This window comes from Tachysurus fulvidraco, chromosome 1 (genome assembly GCF_022655615.1).
Source record: "Tachysurus fulvidraco isolate hzauxx_2018 chromosome 1, HZAU_PFXX_2.0, whole genome shotgun sequence".
In the NCBI taxonomy this organism is placed as follows: Eukaryota; Metazoa; Chordata; class Actinopteri; order Siluriformes; family Bagridae; genus Tachysurus; species Tachysurus fulvidraco.
In genome coordinates this window covers 46,608,879-46,628,662 of record NC_062518.1, presented here as the reverse complement: position 1 = coordinate 46,628,662, position 19,784 = coordinate 46,608,879, and the positions used below count along the sequence as shown (strand labels likewise).

At 41.3% G+C, this 19,784-nt stretch overlaps 2 protein-coding genes and 1 long non-coding RNA gene across 4 annotated transcripts in view; 1 reads left to right on the top strand and 2 right to left on the bottom strand.

Moving 5' to 3' along the window:
- LOC113633967 (leukocyte immunoglobulin-like receptor subfamily A member 4) overlaps window positions 1–2,350 on the bottom strand; it is an 87,871-nt gene extending 85,521 nt beyond the window's left edge. The window contains exon 1 of the mRNA XM_047800033.1: window positions 2,303–2,350. Within this exon, the coding sequence (XP_047655989.1) occupies window positions 2,303–2,333 (31 nt within the window). The 5' untranslated portion in view covers window positions 2,334–2,350. The remainder of the gene's footprint in view (window positions 1–2,302) is intronic.
- Window positions 1–9,237, top strand: part of LOC113642191 — a 60,964-nt gene extending 51,727 nt beyond the window's left edge. Inside the window, exon 3 of the long non-coding RNA XR_007137722.1 lies at window positions 9,131–9,237. This is a non-coding gene — a long non-coding RNA (uncharacterized LOC113642191). The remainder of the gene's footprint in view (window positions 1–9,130) is intronic.
- On the bottom strand, window positions 8,706–19,238 carry LOC113633986 (carcinoembryonic antigen-related cell adhesion molecule 5-like). Of its 2 annotated transcripts, XM_047799741.1 has the most exons (9): window positions 19,193–19,231; window positions 17,536–17,571; window positions 15,546–15,839; window positions 14,286–14,561; window positions 11,540–11,866; window positions 10,761–11,036; window positions 9,690–9,938; window positions 9,354–9,470; window positions 8,706–9,081 (listed from the first exon to the last, which is right to left on the bottom strand). In XM_047799741.1, the coding sequence occupies exons 1-9, from the start codon at window positions 19,221–19,223 to the stop codon at window positions 9,038–9,040; spliced, it is 1,650 nt and encodes a 549-aa protein (XP_047655697.1). In that variant the 5' UTR covers window positions 19,224–19,231; the 3' UTR covers window positions 8,706–9,037. The 2 variants fall into 2 exon arrangements, with proteins under 2 accessions (XP_047655697.1, XP_047655703.1); XM_047799747.1 differs by lacking the exon at window positions 15,546–15,839 and having other exon boundaries at window positions 19,193–19,238.
- Between the last annotated feature and the right edge of the window lie 546 nt (window positions 19,239–19,784).

The window sequence follows — 19,784 nt, the reverse complement described above, 5'->3', positions numbered from 1 at the left end:
CATCTGGTCTAATGCAACTTGATGTTTACTGTATGATGCAGATGGTAGACCCAGTTGGCAGCAACAACTTGAATGCATGCAACATGCAAATATTTTCAGCTTCATACCTGCTCCTCATTTACTGCTGAACTTACAAAACTGAATTAAAAAACGAAAGAAGCTAAACCACAACTGCACACATGTCTGTGTCTTCAGTTGTCTTAAACTTTCACTGCCCTGTGTGTGTCAGTGTACAAGGCTAATGATAAGTGCTTATTTCTGTAGAATTCTTTGATAGATTTGACAAAAATAAGTAAATGATACCAGACAATAGTTTGTTGATAGTGTTTATCAGAATAAACGTATTGCACTGAGATGCTTCAGAGTACAGACCATAATAATAACAGAAATGTTACTGTAGGTTATAAGATATTTTCTCTGTTTATCACATTATTAGGGCCTGAGCACCGATGGTGCAAAGCCCTATTGTTTTTGCTCGGTTTTATTATTGATATTTAAATTTTTTTTTAGCACACATTGGCCAATTGGGGTCCCTTAACATGCTCGAAAACTCTTGAAATTTGGCACACACGTCAGAGTCGGGCGACACTAGGCTTGGCAAAGGCTGGAATACGGGCGTGGCAGGGGGGCTCTGTAGCGCCCCTGTAATGAAAAAACAAACATTTGTGCACAGATCGGGCAATTATGTACGCACATGTACGAGAGTTGGTACGCATATAGATCTCATCGACCCTAACAACTTTCGCAATATGAACAACTATGAGCTCCGCCCAACAGGAAGTCGGCCATTTTGGATTATTTCATAATTGCATGCGGTGAACTTTTAAGTAGTCCTCCTAGGGAATTCATGCGATTGACACCAAACGTGGTGAACATGATGCCAAGACATTGCACTTGCTCAATTCCGAAGGGATTTTTGATATCATGAACGGTGCTGCCATGGCGAAGTGACTAAATTATGGCGAATTCAGAGAAACAGGAAATGTCTAATATCTAAGCCAAAAAATGTCTTATTGTGATGACATGCGGTGTGTATGTTCGGCCAAGGATTCCGATCGCATCGATGTGCCTATTGTGAGTCCTGGGTATAGCGCCACCAACAGGCCCCAGGAAGTGTGTCAGTCACAAAGGTGGATTTTTTCACAGTTGCATGCAATGTACTCCTCCTAGAGGATTCATGCGATTGAATCTAATGCGAAATTGCAAACAGATTATTGATATCTCAAACACTGTTGCCATGGCATCATATCAAAGTTTACTTTTGTGTCAGGCATATTTAAGGCTTTTGGCATGCTTAGATTAACTTGAAATTTGACACATACATCACATTTGTCGGCTGTTAAGTGTGGACAAAAAGGTCAGACAAAGGTGTGTCTCTTAAGTGGCTCACTAGTGCCCCCGTTTGTCTAAAATGTGGGGTTTCATTTACCTACAGTCCCCAAATGGGTCAGTAACAATATAAAATAGTCCACTGATATTTACCCACTTCATGCACTTGCCCACCATTCATTGTTTTCTGGGAGGCACCGTATAGCAATAAAAAACGTTCAAGGGCCCGCCATCGCTGCTTGCAGCTATATTTACTTATTGCTTTTACACGTCCCTCTTCACCCCCTCAACACCTTTTTTCTCACATCCGCTTCTTCACATCTACAAACCAACAAACTGTGAACTGCTCTCATGCCTTTAACAGTGTCACTGCTCTGTGTGTGTACAGGACTAATGAGAAGTGTTTTTTATTGCTCTTAATTTTTACATGGAAAAAATAAAAAGTGATAAGTAGAAAATAAAGATTATTATTATTTTTTATTAAAAGTGCTGTGCATTACTTTGGTATTAAAGTGTATTAGAGTGAACATGTTCCTCTGCACAGACCATAATAGTAGCAAAAAAGAAATGTAGGTTTTGAGGCATTTACTTAAAATTGCTATTTAATGCTAAGATGTTTTTTTAAACATTTGTGTATACAGCAAACATGACCAGAAGACAACCACCAGGTATCGATTCCAACAATACAGACTTGTTTACTACCATTGGATGATTTAAACCCCGTGTTTTAAACTTGCCCTACTTGTACTCTTACCTGTTGAACTATCATAGTTACTGAGAGTATTTACACATCAAACTAAACCCTTCTCATAACAGATATGGAGACACTGACGAACCTGAACAGTCTTGATGAAGTACACACAATGTCCTAATCACACAATAAGCTCATCACTCAGGACATTCAGACTGCAGATGAACAACTTTATACCCCACCACTCACTCTAATGAAGACACAAAGAGAACATTTACTCACAGAGCATCACAGGCAGTAGACTGAGCTCCATCTTGTCCCTCTAATGACTGACTGACTGACGGAGCAGAGGTGTGTGTTAAGGCCTTACCACATCCTCTGTTTTCACAGCGAGAGAGAGAGAGAGAGAGAGAGAAAAGAGAGGAGAGAGAGAAATGGAGAGAGACAGAGAGAGAGAGAGAGAGAGAGAGAGAGAAAGGGAGAGAGACAGAGAGAGAGACAGAGAGAAGGGGGAGAGAGAGTGGGAGAGAGAGAGCGAGAAAGAGAGGGGGAGGGGGAAGAGAGGGGGGAAGAGGGGACATAGAGAGAGAGAGAAAGAGAAAGTGAGTGAGAGACTTTTTTTTTTTTTTTGGACTTTTTAAAAACCTTTATTTTACATACTGTAGGCCAGGGCGGCGCCGGCAGAGCAGGTGACCGGGGTGGTGCTAGAGGCGGAGCCGGAGACCAGAGCAGGACCGGAGACCAGGGTGGTGCTGGAGGCGGAGCCAGAGACCAGAGCGGAGTTGGCGGCCAGGGTGGTGCTGGAGGTGCTCTGAGCCTGTAAACAGGGACAGGAGGTAGAAGGGCTAGCAAATCTAGTGAAACAAAACACAGGACAGATTCCACAGGAACATTGGTAGGTTCAGGCCAGGCAGAGAGTTCAGGGAGTTTGGGTGTAACCATGTCGACTGCGTTCTCCGACTCAGTCATTTCGGTCAACCCGGTCGGTTCGGCTGGTTCCGTCGACCTGCTCGGTTCAGCTGGTTCCATCGACCCGGATGGCCCATCTGGTTCTGTTGACCCGGTTGGCCCTTCTGGTTCCGTCGACCCGGTCAGTCCGGCTGGTTCTGTTGATCTGGTTGGCCCATCTGGTTCCGTCGACCCGGTCAGTCCGGCTGGTTCTGTTGATCTGGCTGGTTCGGCTGGTTCCGGCGACCAGATCGGCTCATCTGGTTCCGATGACCCGGTCGGTTCGGCTGGTGAGGCCGACGGCTTAGGGATGCCGGCCGCCTGAGCCGACCTCATCAGAGTATCTGCCAGTTTGGAGACCAGACGGTATGCACGGGCCTCAGCCGAGCTTGCCGGTACGGTAGCCATGAGAACTGGCTCGGTCACAGATGTGCATGGGACTGGGCTGGACGGAGGCACTGTAGGGCACTTGGGCGTCCATGGCTGGTTCCGCTCTGTAGCCCACGGACCCCGATGCTTGTCCCCCCCCCAAAAAAAAAAATATATATATTTACGGCCGGCTTCCGTCTCTGCACTGCTCAAGGTTAATGCGGACCCACCCAGGAGCAACGCCAAGTTGACGGAGTCCGAGAATGATTCTATCTCTCGGCTAGACTGCATTAAATCTCACAGGATGTCTTTTAGTCCGTCCTTAAAAATGTCCTTGAGAGCCTTCTCCCCAAAGTTGACCTGGTTGCACAAGTCCACGAATACCTCCGCATATTCCTCGACTGGGGAGTCCTCCTGAAGTAGAAAAACAAGGTTTCTGCTGGATCCATTTGGTGAGTCATTCTGTCACGGTTAGTCACAGGCAAATGCAGATCCATTTACAGTTACTATTTTAATGGGCAAAAAAAAACAGGGAACAAACAATGAACAAGCAGGCAAAAACAGATCAGAACACTGGAGCCAGGCCCGGGGTTGGGGCTTGCATGCGAGCGCCTGGTGGCCCGGCCGGGCACAGCCCGAAAGAGCAATGTGTTGCCTATCTCCGGTGGGCCCACCACCTGCAGGAGGAACCGCAAAGGGCCGGTGCAATGTGGATTGGGTGGCAGTCGATGGCGGTGGCCTCGGCGACCCAATCCCTGGACACGGAACCTGCCAGTAGGGACATGGAATATCACCTCGCTGGGGGGGAAGGAGCCTGAGCTGGTGCGGGAGGTTGAGAGATACCGACTAGAGATAGTTGGGCTCGCCTCCAAACACAGCTTGGGCTCTGGAACCCAACTCCTTGAGAGAGGCTGGACTCTCTACTAATTTGGAGTTGCCCATGGTGAGAGGTGGCGGGCTGGTGTGGGCTTGCTCATAGCCCCCCAGCTCAGCAACCAGGTGTTGGAGTTCACCCCGGTGAATCAGAGGGTCATTTCCCTGCGCCTTCGGGTTGGGGATAGGTCTCTCACGGTTATTTGTGCTTATGGGCCAAATGGCAGTGTAGAGTACCCGACCTTCTTGGAGTCTCTGAAAGGGGTGCTGGAAAGTGCTCTGACCGGGGACTCCGTCGTTCTACTGTGGGACTTCAACACTCATGTGGGCAGTGACAGTGACACCTGGAGGGACGTGATTGGGAGGAACGGCCCCCCGACCTGAACCCGAGTGGTGTTCTGTTATTGGACGTCTGTGCTAGTCACAGTTTGTCCATAAAGAACACTGTGTTCGAGCATAAGTGTGTCCATCAGTACACATGGCACCAGGACACCCTAGGTTGTTTCATCTGACCTCCGGTCGTATGTCTTGGACACTCGGGTAAAGAGAGGGGTGGAGCTGTCAACTGATCACCACCTGGTGGTGAGTTGGTTCCGATGGCGGGGAGGAATTTGGACAAAGTTGGCAGACCCAAACTTACTGTGAGGGTCCGCTGGGAATATTTGGCAGAGTCTCCTGTCAGAGAGATCTTCAACTCTCACCTCCGGCAGAGCTTCAACCAGATCCCGAGAGAGGTTGGAGACATTGAGTCCGAGTGGACAATGTTCTCTACCTTCATTGTCAATGCGGCCACTCGGAACTGTGGCCGTAAGGTCTCTGGTGCCTGTCGTGGTGGCAATACCTGAACCCGGTGGTGGACCCCGGAAGTAAGGGATGCCGTCAAGCTGAAGAAGGAGTCCTATCGAGCCTATTGGTTGGCCTCGAAGAAATTCTGGCAAACCGTCCGGCACCTCAGGAGGGGGAAGCAGTGCCCTGCCCACACTGTTTACAGTGGGAGTGGGAATCTGCTGACTTCGACTGGGGACATCCTAGGACGGTGGAAAGAGTACTTCCAGGATCTCCTCAAACACACCAATATGTCTTCCACTGAGGAAGCAGAGGGCGGGGGCTCAGTTGTGGACTTGTCAATTCCAAGCTGAGGACAATGAGGTAGTTGAGAAGCTTCAAATTGGCAACAATGCGGTTTTCGTCCCGGTCATGGAACACTGGACCATCTCTATACCCTCGCCAGGGTTCATGGGAGTTTGCCCAATCAGTTCACATGTGCTTTGTGGATCTGGAGAAGGCATTCGACTGTGTCCCTCATGGTGATCTGTGGGGGGTGCTCTGGGAGTATGGGGTCCGGGGCCCTCTGTTAAGGGCTGTCCGGTCGCTATATGACCGGAACTGGAGTTTGGTTCGCATTGTCAGCAGTAAGTCAGACTTGTTCCCGGTGCATGTTGGACTTCGGCAGGGCTGCCATTTGTCACTGGTCCTGTTCATTACTTATATGGACAGGATTTCTAGGCACAGTCAGGGGCCGGAGGGAGTCTGGTTTGGGGACCACAGGATTTCGTCTCTGCTTTTTGCAGATGGTGTTGTCCTGCTGGCTTCCTCAAATCAGGACCTTCAGCGTGCACTGGGACGGTTTGCAACCGAGTGTGAAGCGGCGGGGATGAGAATCAGCACCTCCAAGTCCAAGGCCATGGTTCTCAGTCGGAAAAGGGTGACTTGCCACCTTCAGGTTGGTGGAGATCTCCTGCCTCAAGTGGAGGAGTTTAAGTATCTTGGGGTCTCGCTCACAAGTGAGGGAAGGATGGAGCAGGAGATCGACAGGCGGATTGGTGTATCTTCTGCAGTGATGCGGTCGATATACCGATCTGTTGTGGTGAAGAAGGAGCTGAGCCGCAAGGCGAAGCTCTCTATTTACCAGTCGATCTACGTTCCTACCCTCACCTATGGTCATGAGCCTTGGGTCATGACCGATAGGACGAGATCCCGGATACAGGCAGCCGAAATGAGTTTCCTCCGCAGGGTGGCTGGGCGCTCCCTTAGAGATAGGGTGAGGAGCTCGGTCACTCGGGAGGAGCTCAGAGTAGAGCCGCTGCTCTTCCACATCGAGAGGAGTCAGCTGAGGTGGCTTGGGCATCTGTTTAGGATGCCTCCTTGACACCTCCCTGGGGAGGTGTTCCGGGCATGTCCAACCGGGAGGAGGTCCCCGGGAAGATCTTGGACACGCTGGAGGGACTGTGTCTCTCGGCTGGCCTGGGAACGCCTCGGTATTCCCCCGGAAGAGCTGGAAGACGTCTGGGGAAAGGGAAGTCTGGGCGTCCCTGCTTAGACTGCTGCCCTTGGGACCCGGCCCCGGATAAGCGCTAGAAGATGGATGGATGGATGGACTATAAAAAAGTTAACGCATGAGTAAGACCATGCATCAAAAGGAGGGAGGTACAACAGTATCTCTAGATATCAGTAAACCAAATATTTTGTGAACGATGCTGTGTTATTATGCAACCTTGTCCTCTATTTGTTTACACATTAAAAAGCAGGTGAAGGAAACACTCCCTAAGGTTTCAGGGTGGTGGTGAAGGATTTCGAGAGGAAAAGCTAGTAAAGCAGGAGATGGCTTGGACCATTTCAGGTACTTCTGACCACGCAGACTGCGGTGAAGGTTGCAGAGAGTGCGACATGGATTCACGTTAGCCATTGTAAGCAGGTCCCTGAGCCAGAGGAAAAACCAGCAATCGACAACTGCTAAGAGAAACAAAAAGGTGCATCAGGGCACATGGTGATGTGCTAGTAACCTCTCCCGTGAGCTCCAACTGACTGTTCTGTGTTGTCTCTTGTGGTCCTGGAGGAACCTTGTTTCATTTTACTGTGTACTGTACCAGCTGTATGCGGTTCAAGTGACAATAAAAGATATTTGACTTAACACCAGTGGCCTGGAGTCTCAGTTAATGACCTCAGGAGACACGTCCTATTGGACAATCACATAAACACTGGTACAATTACATCTTAAATTACTGAACATATTCATACTCAATATATTGTTTACCATATTTGTGGAAAATTTCATTCTTATCACATTAACATACTGTAAAACTTTTAATGCTTCACTTTATTAGAATTTATTTAGCAAAATAACTAAGAAATTCTTGAAAATAGACAAAATATCTAAATGTACATTATTTTCTTACTGTCTATTTGTTATTCTTCACTTGCTCATTTGTGCAACTGTGCAACTCATTTGTCCCCTCATGTTTCAAACAGTCCACCATTGTTCCTGTCCCAAAGAAACCCCAGCCCGCCTGCCTCAACGTCTCCTGGGGGTAAAAACGGGGGTGAAAACGGACCCAAATGCAGGATAGCTAAAACAAAATGGGATTTAGTAACAAAAAACACAAAAAATAAACACAGACAAGCGACAGGACTACAACAAAAGACAACAGAGGATTCGGCACTGCTCAAGGCAACGCAGCGCAACTAAATAGTGCGAGGGTAAAATCTGACCCAAATGCAGGATAGCTAAAACAGGTGTTCCGGTACCTAGGTGTTCACAGCAAACACAAAGAGAATGAGGAGAAGCTTCTTCCCACAGGCTATTCAGAGTTTAAACCAGGAAACACCCAGGATCTAGTACTGGACCTCTCCCTCCATCTTCACTGTTTTTCAGTACACCTTTTTTTGCAGAAAAAAAGTGTGCCACTTTATACACTTTATACACACCATACTGCACATGGACACTATAAAGACAATCATTAAAACTATATGCATTTATGTATATACATTATATCATTTTATATAGTTTTTATATAGTTTATACATTATTTATCTACCTCCTTTTGTTTTTATTTTTTATCCCTAATTGCAATCCTTTTATGTTTGAATAACGGACAGATGCAAAAAGAATTTCATTGCATGTCATACTCTGTATGTATGTGTATGTAACAAACACCTTGCCACCCTGTCCAGGTGAGTGTAGGCTTTTTTTCAGCAGGTAGATGATGGTGTTCTAAAGTCCCAGGTGGGGCTGACTGACTCTATCTTGACACTTTGTGCTTTATCAACTCTCCTGCTCACTGCATCAAAAAACTGTTTCCAATTACCCAACCACCCGACTCTGGCCAGGGAACTCTCTGACCTGGCACTGACTTCCCACCCCTTGCTGAGAGAGAAAATCCGTAACCGCCATCTGCACCCCCAGGCTGTGGACCACCTCTAACTTAAATGGCTGTAGTGCCAGGTTATGACTGATCTTCACATCCTTCAAACAGGCTAGACCAGTTTCTGTGATACTCTTCGATTATTCCAATATGGACTTTAGCTCATCTCAACAACCTAATTTTTATGCTTGGGTAGATGGTAGAGATGGATGCATACCCTGATCCCTGTGGGTGTCTCTATGTGGTTCTTTATGAAATTAATGTGAAAACGTAGAGCTGAGATCCCATATGATTCTACTGTTACAGCAGGGGACAAGAGTGCCAATGAAAAGACAACAATATGGCAGCAGAGAATTGATAACAATGATTTTATTTTATTGATCAAAAATATAAAGAAAATATAGAGAAAATGTCAAAGAAATAGAAGAAAAACAGCAGTATATATGCAGCAGTAGAACACTACACACACAGTAATTTTCACCTTATGAGCAGGTTTGCAGACATTAACTAAACAAAGCCATTCACAACAGTGAGGGTGTCTATAATATGATGAGAAAATAACAGCAGGACATTTAAATGACAAATCAGTATTGTTTTAAAATCCACACAAAACAATAAAGAAAAAGAAATTCTGGAATAATATATATTATAGTAAATGTATCTTCTTTTTATAGATGAATTTTGCTCACGCCTCTATGACTGCATTCTCAATTCTGTCTTCGGTGTGATCTGTTAAAGAAATGAAAAAAAGTAGTTCCTTTCATTTTATTTTTTGCAGATGTTTGAAAACCAAGATATTGAAAACCAAGATGTTTGGAAAACAAACTGCATTTGATTTCATCCTAAAAACTTTTAGAACAAGTGGTTATTTATTAATTTTCTTTAAAAAAAATCGTATTTAATCTTTAAAATAAGAAGTGAGTCAAACGATTATTCTTGCACCTAATAAAGTCATGATGCTCATTATGTGAAATATAGAGATGTACTGAAAGAGTTCTTACCTCGAGCTCTGTAACATATGACCAGCAGAATGATGGTCACCAGCAGATACGGAGAGGCCGTCACCACACTACAGATCAGCATGAGCACTGAGAATGGAGCTTCTACACCTGAAGGAACTGAAGCAGAATAAAAGAATAATTATAATCAAGTTTATTTCATGCTGAACTGTTTAGATGTTTTAGCTCAATCTGCAGTACAAATAAATTAATTTATACGGTGTGCACATGTTTCATAGCATATTGTATTGTACATAGACACTATAGAGTTCACTGTGAAAAGCTACTGAATTTAACACATTAAGTGGTATATAAATTAATATTTTAATAATTCCTCACGTCTGACTGAGACCCAGATTTCCGGTGACTCTCCTCTCTCTGGGTGTTCACAGTGGTAGAAACCTTCATCTGACTTTGAGACAGTTTGGATGATCATCTCTCCTGTAGTCTGGTTCTGGAGAACTGATCCATCTTTATAGAAATCAGCTAGGAAGTTTGAGGGATTTGGGTTGTGATATAAACAGCGTAGAGTCAGAGGATGTCCCTCAGTCACAGGATGGACAGGACTCTCCAGGATCACATCACCATCTAGAACACAGAAAATAACTAACAAGGAAATCCATACACTACGATGTGTCTATAGTTAATAAATAAAGGTTCTCTAATTTATTTATCAAGCATCGCGTTAGTTCTGGCAGGCCACGTCGTCAAGCGTGCATCAACTGTTAATCAGCTGTCCACGACGTTACGGTTACAACATCCATATTACCCCACCATTTAAATTCCCATTCATAGAGCCATTCTAGCGCTTCGCTGCTGCGATTTAAACTCCCTTCTCCAACCCCGACTCCACCATGCCGGAACCCGTATTCGCTGTACCAGTTCACGTCATAAATCTCCACATATTTCTCTCTCTCTCTCTCTCTCTCTCTCTCTCTCTCTCTCTCTCTCTCTCTCTCTCTCCCCCTCTCTCATTCTCTCTATCTCTAATTATTTAAATATCTATCTATCCATTCATTTATTACTTTTCAGCTTAGTGGTTCTGTTATACGGGGGGTCTATTCTATTTTCTAGTCGCTGCTCTGCCTGCTCTGTCCATGCATAGGCATGGACAGGCACGTGGATTCTTGCCCAGAACAGAACCATTCTGACAACACTATCTGTATGCATATCATCTAATAAATTCCCTTGTTACAATGTGGTCCTGACAGAAATAAAAGTTATCTAATTTATTTGTATATAACTTAAAACCCTCTAAACCTGAGAAGTCTGGAGGTGTTTAATTTAGTTTTATTTTTTTTTTTGTCTTCATGAACAGTTTTTCCCAAGTGAAATCTCAGAGTTCTAGATATTCTGTAACGAATCATTTCCCTTTTCCTTTAACATTAAACACACTACATGAAGACTCACCATGCACTGTGATGTTGACAGGATTACTGTTTTCTCCAGATTCAGACACACACCAGTAAACTCCAGTGTAGGATGTGGAGAGGAAGCTGATGTTACATGTAGATCCTGTAACTGATCCCCAGTGTGAACAATCTAACACTCTCTCACTGTGTGTGTATCGTCTCACTGTCCATCCAGTAGACTTACTCTGGTCCTCACAGCTCAGTGAGAGAGAGTCATTAGTAAAGTGTTGAGTTCTGCTGGGATTGATGATCAGAGAGACTGGAGGAGATTCACCTTAAACAAAAAAGAGCCATTTAAAGTGTCAATAAACAAAATAATGAGGAATAACACAAAGAAATGACTGTAATGTGATGTAAATTGCAGTATTTATTTTCTAGCAAAAAAAAAAAAAAGCTGTTTTATTCCTTTACAGGATTTTGCTGTAAATACACGATTAGACAATTCGAGCAGTCAATGTACAGGGTTATGATTTATTTTATACCATAAATATATTTACCTCCTATTTGTATCTGTATCTGTTTAGACGACATTTTCTGAAGACATTATATCTGAATAATTTATGTATACTTGGTCACATACAGAATGTTTACCTGCTCTGACTTAATAAAATCCTCCTTCACAGAAATCCTCAACCATGTCCTGAGTCCTATATATGTGTATCACACACATATTTTATAACCTACTTATACACATGATTAAATAAATACTGCATCAATCTGATGTTACATTCACACTTTTAAAGTCTACACTTCAACACAACAGATCATTTTCCTCACCAGTGATCCATAGTGGCTGTAGATTGCTGTACTGTGTGTGAAGGGCTGGTTCTCCTCTGCACATATAAACTCCTGTGTGTTTAAGAGCAGCAGGACTGAGAGTGTATTTGCCTCCAGATCCTCTGCTGCTGTCTGAGAGGAGCTCCACATACACAATATAGCCATGATTATTATATATTCCAGTTAATCCGTCTCTGTAGGGAACAACTGTGTACCAGCTGAATGTCCAGTCTGTAGAGGAGTCTGTAACCTCACAGCTTAGAGTCACTGAGTCTCCTTCAGTCAGCCAGCTGTGTGGAGATACACTCAGTACTGCCTGTGGTCTCTCTGTTACACAGGAAACACAAGATATCATTTTAACTAGTTTTTCTTGATACAATTCAATTCTTTACATGCACATTTTCACCTGACACACTCACCTGATACAGTCAGTGTAATAACATCACTATAGTGTGAGGAGCGTGAGCCTCCTCTCTCTGTTCCTCTACAGGTGTATGTACCTGTGTGGGTCACTTCAACACCACTGATGCTGTACACCTTTTAACTACTGACAGGACGGTGTGAAGTATCTTTATACCATCTTTATTCCACTGCTTTAGGTTTCTAATAATGTGTAATTAGATGAGTGTAACTGTACGTCTAAATTCTATAGTCATAGTTTCTCCACAAAATCCCAGTCTTCAATATTAAATTGATTCAGTTTCACTCACACACATGAATTTGTACAAAGTTTTATCATTGAACTGAAAATTATAATAAATATTATATCATGGGGCAGGTTTTGTGTAACATTTTATGATTTTTATTACAGTAAATTTGTGTTTAATACTTAAGACGTTACAACAGTTTTTTTTATTCTATTCAGTATAGTATGTTGTGTCTGTAATAAATTGAATAATTATTTTACATTTCACTGTATTTTTCTTTCTTTTTTTAAAAAAAATGTAAGAAATAAAGCACTAACACTGTTATATACAATTTCTGAGTGATTTGGTGGTGTTATGACGGAGTTACTGTTTCCACCCTGAAGTACAGATTATTTGCCTATAACAGCATGTGCCACTGAATACAGTTTAATTTATTAATGAATGACACAATTAACATTTCATCCATTTATAGTTACAATTACTATTGTGGAAAGTCTATAAATCAAGTTAGTTCTTATTCTTGTCACATTATGGGGCTGGAGGCAGATACAAGTGTAGAAGTTCATTTATTTACAGAGCAAAAATAAATGATAAAACTGTGACAGAGAAACACAGCAAAAACTCAAAGCTGTGGTAGAACAAACACACAGGGGTAACAACAATTACAAGACAAATACACGGGAAAGAAAATACACAGACAAATCAAGGGAGAAAAAGGAAACAGGTGAGTATAATCCAGTCGATAAACTCTTCTGTTCTGAAGACTTTTACATGTTGGAGAACAGAAAGTTATAAATTTTCCTCTGTTCTTTTTCATTGGTTAAATAAATGTTTTTAAACTTTTATTTTAAATCTCACCAGCAATTAATGAGAAATACTTTTAAAGGAGGAAATTCATGTTAAATGATTTTTTCCCCCCATTATCCTCCAGCTCTAACTTCCATATTGCATTGCTGCTAGCATTATTTAAATTCATCTTTATTGCAGAGACCGAGAGGGGGGTAGGAGGGAGCGAATGAAGAAACACGAGGCCCAACAAGACAATGCCAATCTTCATTAGGCACATCAAAACTCAATTTCTCAATTTAAGTTCTCCGTACAAGTTAATCTGATTTTTTTGTATTTTTTTTTTGTGATTATTACTCTGAGTTGAATACATTCTTAAATGTATTTTTATGTTTAATCTTAAAGCTGTAATTATTTAAACACTTGTTTTGAAGTAAATTGTTTTGAGTACATTTGTTGTTGAGTGATTCATTTACTTTTAAGTTAATAAGACTTTTACATACTGTCAGCTGCATGTGTGGCACATATGGGCCAATAGATTTTAACAGAACTCAACCATACTAAAATTGCATATAAGGCTCATATTTGGGCCACATTAAATTGTATTATTTGTCTCATTTTTGGTGGAGTTATGGCACTCCTTTGGTTCAGTTCTTTCAAAGAAGAGGTGTGCCATATTTGGGCCACATAAAATTACATTTGGCTCATGTTTGGTGGACTTGTGGCACTGCTTTGGTTCAGTGTTGGCAAAGAGGTGTGCCATATTTGGGCCACATAAAATTACATTTGGCTCATGTTTGGTAAACTTATGGCACTGCTTTGGTTCAGTTTTGTCAAAAAAGAGGTGTGCCATATTTGGGCCACATAAATTACATTTGGCTCATGCTTGGTAAACTTATGGCTCTGCTTTGGTTCAGTTTTGGCAAAGGAGATGTGGGCCATATCTGGGCCGACAAACACAAACTAATCTGGGCCACAGCTCAGCTGTTTATCTGGCCCAAATCTGGGCCAAAGGAAATTTGCTGACTGGGCATTGTGGAATATTTGTTTTGGAATATATTACCCCAGTGTAGAAAGGGAAGCGTCTAAAGGTAAGGGAAAAACCGGTCTACCGCCACCTAGACCGGTTTTTAGAGGATTTGATGCTTTAAAGATGAAATGAAGCTTGTTTCTGGGTCATCCCCTAGTGCGATCCGTAAGAGGTTTTAAACAGATGTATTTTAAGATTTAAAACATTCTGGATAATTAAGCAATATTTACTTTTTACCCTTCTAACAAACCTGTGGTGAAAGGTAGAAAAAATCATGACATACCTCTAACTGTAATCTTGACAGGATCACTGAACTCCGTGTTATAGTTGTAGTAGTTTCTCTCATATGCTTGACACGTGTACTCTGTTTCTCCTGCATTATCGAGTGTCACTTTAATTGTGTTCACTTGTTCCCTCTTCAGATTCCGTAGCCACTGATTATTTTTGTACCAGTGAAACTTCCATCCGGTCCCCTGCTGCAGCTCACAGCTCAGAGTGACGGTGTCTCCAGTGTAGACGGAGCTCTGAGGATTCACTCTCACAGTCGGTTTGGGTTTTACTGTTGGTGTGAAATGATGAAGGTGTCAGAGCTGCTTTACACTTTACAACATAAGCAGTAGATTCACTATGTCTAACAGATGCATTGTGTCTAAAACTGACATTTATATTTAACATTTGATACAAGATGTTTCAGTTGTATGTTTTCTTACACTGCTGATATTCAGTATATTTTAGATATAAGTCTAATTAATTCAGTTTGTAATCAGATAGCAGTGGTCAAAATGTCTGGGATGTTCCTGTGTATCACATCATCATTAAATCAGGGTTCACATATAAGCAGTAGATTCACTGTGTCTAACAGATGTGTTGTGTTTAAAACTAACATTTACTAATACAAGATGTTACAGTTGTATGTTTTCTTATACGGCTGATATTCAGTATATTTTCTATGTAAAAAAATTCATGATCTGATTGAAGTGTAGAAACTCTGTATTTACTGATTTTAGATTGTTATTTTATGGATCCTGCACAAATCCTGCACCACCATCAGAACCTAACTGTATTTTATAAAAAATGAGCAAAAACATGACAAAGGACAAGAAATCTACAGACATTTTGTAGCTGAACAGAATCATCTAGCTGAGAAACATTAATGATCATTTTCAGTTCAGTCCAAACATCAGATCAGGATCAGTCTGGCTTTTTAGTGAAAATGTAATGTGTTTTGTATGCACGTCTATTCAAGATCTTAAAACTATATGAAATTATTCATATAATATAATATATAATATATATAATCTATAATAATATATTCATATCAAATTATTCATATATATATTTGTGAAGCAGTCTGTAATTGCTAAAACTGGATTCTGGAAAACAGAAAAACATGATAAACAATCAGATTTTTATATGGGTATATGGGTTTTTTTTTTTCTGCTAGTACTATCCTTTGACATCACATCAAGTCAACCTTTAATTATAGAGCACATTTATAAGCAACAGAAATGTTTTAGAGAAAAAGAAACATCCATAGACTCACCTGATACAGTCAGTGTAACATATTCACTGATCTCTGAGCTCTGAGAGTCTCTCCCTTGTCCTCTACAGGTGTACGTTCCACTGTCAGAGTCTCTAACATAACTAATTATTAACCCCTGCATTGTGTTGTCGATGTACGTTCTCCATATTCCCTCTGATATTGTGGTATTATTTTTATTCCAACTGTAAGTCCACTGAGTGTCTCCTCCTCCCTGTATGTCACATCTGAGAGTAACAGTCTCTCCAATGAACACATGTGTATCAGGCTTTATGGACACCACAGCTTTAGGACTCCCTATAAAACATTCTGTTGTTAATAAACCTTCCATAAAGTCAGTCCCAAGTCTACACTACTAATACAGTGATACCTCGAGATACGAGTGCTTTGACATACAAATTTTTTGAGATACAAGCTGTGATTCGACCACATTTTTGCCTTGAGATATGAGCAAATCTTTGAGATACGAGCATCCGAGCCGCCGTCACTGGAACAAAGATCCCCAACAACCACTTGCGCTCTGTTTCCCCGCCTCAGCTTCCTGCGTCTCACTTGGTTAAAGCTGCCTTACCACTGCACATGACAAACGACGGCCGATAACCTGGAAGTCATTAATTTTCTACGGAGAGTCGCAAAGGGGCTGTGTGAGCTGCTGACCATCTGCGGATCCGTAATTTTCTGATCTGTTTTGAGCGTTGGATCCGTTAAAAAAGTTTGAACTTGTGTGACTACACTGCATCCGATATGCCGACCGGACAGGTTTTTATTAAAACGACTGGCAGATGTTAGTGAGGAAAGAGTGACAAAAAAGGCAAAAACAAGTGAAGAGAAAAGCGATGAAGAAAATTAAGCAAAATTAATGTAAAGGAAACGTTTAGTTAACTTCCATTTAAGTGTAAAGTCGCATTAAGAGTGTGCAGTAGCGAGTAAGTGAACAAAACTGGAAGTGTAATTCCTCCTAACTCCTCCGCTGTAATGAGTCTGTCTGTGTTTTTGCCCTGTTTTTGTCTGCTGTCTTGCCCTGCATTTGATTGTTTGCTCCGTCCACTCATTTGTTACCATGGACACTAATCGCACTCAATATCTATCCCAGGTGTTTTGTTTTAGTCTCTGATTGTCTCCGATTTGTGATTGGTTCCTGTTTGCTCTGTTCTACTCTGTTTGTTTACTTCCCTGGTGTTAGTCGTTGGTATGTTGTGTGTTTCTGTTCACTGTTCCCGTTGCCTGTTTGCTCAGTGTTCTGCCTTGTGTTGCCTGCCTGCCTGTTTATCTGTTTTCTTGCTTTAGATTAATAAAACTCTAAAACTGCATTTGGCTCCTCACTCGCCTTTGTCTCATCGTGGCATCCGCCTATTTACTCCTCCCTCAACCTCCGTGCACATCTTCCATAAAGTAAAACTAGTTTATTTGTTTAACATTCTCTTTTATTACTGTATGTTTTATACAATATTTGTCATTTATAAACTGTACATTTTTCATATTCATAACACATAAACAAAACAACTGGAGTGGAATTTTACGATCTGGAACAGATTAATGGGATTTCAATTCATTTAAATGGGGAAAATTGCTTTGAGATATGAGCAAATTGAGATACGAGCGAGGTCACAGAACACAGAGGCATCACTGTTATTTTTAGAGTGAGTATGAGTTCATGTTTTTGTTACTTGTTGATACTGATATGTGTAACCTGCTTAATATTAAGAAATCAGGAGCATAATGGAGCATTTTATTTAGTACGTTATGTCTGTTCTCTTGTCCTGCTGTCATTAACCTTGTGCAGTTCTATATTTAATATGTTAAGACACTTAAGCAGAATAAAACTATTTGAGTGTAAAATTATTTATTGAAATCTGATGATGACATCATTTTGTTAGATCAATAAAAACTATATTATTAACAAGGAACAACTAAACAAATTGTTCACAACTTTCTCAAAATCAAAACAAATCAAAAAAGGAGACAATATAAAGATAAACTATATATAAATCACCTTGAGCCTGGACCACTGGTATGAGTGAAATCAGTACTAAAAAGGGAACAGAAACAGAACATGACGTAAATATGGAGAATATTCAGGCTATCAATGAAAACAGCACATTTTAGACACACAGAATACACGAGATTAAATTGTATTCGAGAAACTTAATTCTTGAGAGAGAGAGAGAGAGAGAGAGAGAGAGAGAGAGAGAGAGAGAGAGAGAGAATACATCTCACTGGTAATTCAGAGTGATCTTTATGCATGAAATTGTGGAAAGAGAGGACAGAGAAGTGTGGCCAGACTGCTGGAGGTTTTATTTTGATGAAGTTATAGCAGTGATGTTTCATTTTTATAAAAATTTAAAAGATGCAGGGGCTAATTCACCTCAATTAGATAGACCACAACAGCAGATCACTGAAAAGGAATCTAAGCCCAGAGTGGACAGAGGATCAACCAAACTAACCATTTAAAAACTGGACATCTGGTCTAATGCAACTTGATATATACTGTATGATGCAGATCGTAGACCCAGAATTTGGCAGCAACAACTTGAATGCATGCAACATGCAAATATTCTCAGCTTCACACCTCCGCCTTGATTTCTGCTGAACTTACAAAACTGAATTAAAAAACGAAAGAAGCTAAACCACAACTGCTCACGTGTCTGTGTCTTCAGTTCTCTAAAACTGTCACTGCCCTGTCTGTGTCAGTGTACAAGACTAATGAGAAATGTTTATTGCTGTAGAATTGTATGATAGATTTGACACAAGTAAATAAATACTAGACAATAGTTTGGTGAATGTTGTATATTACAATAAACTTATTGCACTGAGATGCTTCACAGTACAGACCATAATAATAACAGAAATGTTACTGTAGGTTATAAGATATTTTCTCTGTTTATCAGTTTTGACGCATTTTTGTTTAAAAGAGTTCAGTGATGTTATTAAAATTAAAGCAACAAATGTGCAGAAACAAACACTTCTCATTAGTCCTGTACACACACAGAACAGTAACACTGTTAGAGGCCTGAAAGCAGGTCACAGTTTGTTGGTGCAAATTTAGATGTGAAGAAGCGGATGTGTGAAAAAAGGGTGTTGAGGGGAGTGAAGATGGACGTGTAAAAGCAATAACTAATAATGTGGGGAAATTTTAACATAAAAGTAAAAAATAAAAGTGATAAATAGAAAATAAAGATTTAAAATTATTTTTTTATTAAAAGTGCTGTGCTTTACTTTGTTATTAATGTGTATTAGAGTAAACATGTTCCTCTGCACAGACCATAACAATAACAAAAAGGAAATGTAGGTTATACGGCATTCACTTAAAATGCTTGTTAATGCTAAAAATGTTTTTTTTTTTAGAAATATTTCTGTATACAGGAAACACCACCAGAAGACAATCATGTACAGATTCCAACAATACCGACTTGTTTACTCTCATTAGATGATTTAAACCCTTTGTTTAAACTTGCTCTACTTGTACTCTTACCTGTTGAACTATCATAGTTACTGAGAGTATTTACACATCAAACAAAGCCCTTCTCATAACAGATATGGAGACACTGATCCACCTGAACAGTCATGATGAAGTACACACAATATCCTAATCATATCCTTTATATTCCACCACTCACTCTAATGAAGACACAAAGAGAACATTTACTCACAGAGCAACACAGGGTGTGAACTGAGCTCCATCCTGTCCCTCTAAGGACTGACTGACTGACAGTGCAGAGGTGTGTGTTAAGGCCTTACCACATCCTGTGTTCTCACAGTGAGAGAGAGAGGGAGAGATGAGGGGGTGGTCAGAGAGAGGGGAGGTAAGAGAGAGGGGGAGAGAGAGAAAAGGAAAGGGGGGCGAGAGAAGGGGGTCGAGAGAGGTGGAGGGGAGGGGACAGAGAGAGAGAGTAAGAGAGGGGGGGTAAGAGAGGGGGGAGGGCAGAGAGAGAGAGAGAGAGAGAGAGAGAGAGAGAGAGAGAGAGAGAGAGAATAGATATATGTACACTCATCAACCACAACATTAAAACTAATTAAATAATACTGTGCCCCTCTTGTGCCACCAACACAGTTCTGACCTGTCAGGTTATGGCTTAATGTTCATATGGCTGTTACTATGTACTGTCCAAATATCTGGACAAATGGTTTCATACTTTGGCAATTATTCAACTTTCAGGTGAAAAAAAAATGCAACCAGATTATATCATCATCCTATGCAAAAATGTCATCATTACTAGAGTGTTTGTCCAAGTGGTGTTACTG

Excerpts from the sequence above, each read along its gene's own strand:
- LOC113633986 (XM_047799741.1), bottom strand. The coding sequence starts at position 19,223 with ATGGAGCTCAGTTCACACCCTGTGTTGCTCT. Across the intron at positions 11,867-14,285 it reads TGTCAAGATTACAGTTAGAG|AGAGACCACAGGCAGTACTG; the intron begins GTATGTCATGAT and ends CCTGTGTAACAG. Across the intron at positions 9,471-9,689 it reads AATCTGGGTCTCAGTCAGAC|TTCCTTCAGGTGTAGAAGCT; the intron begins GTGAGGAATTAT and ends ATTCTGCTTCAG.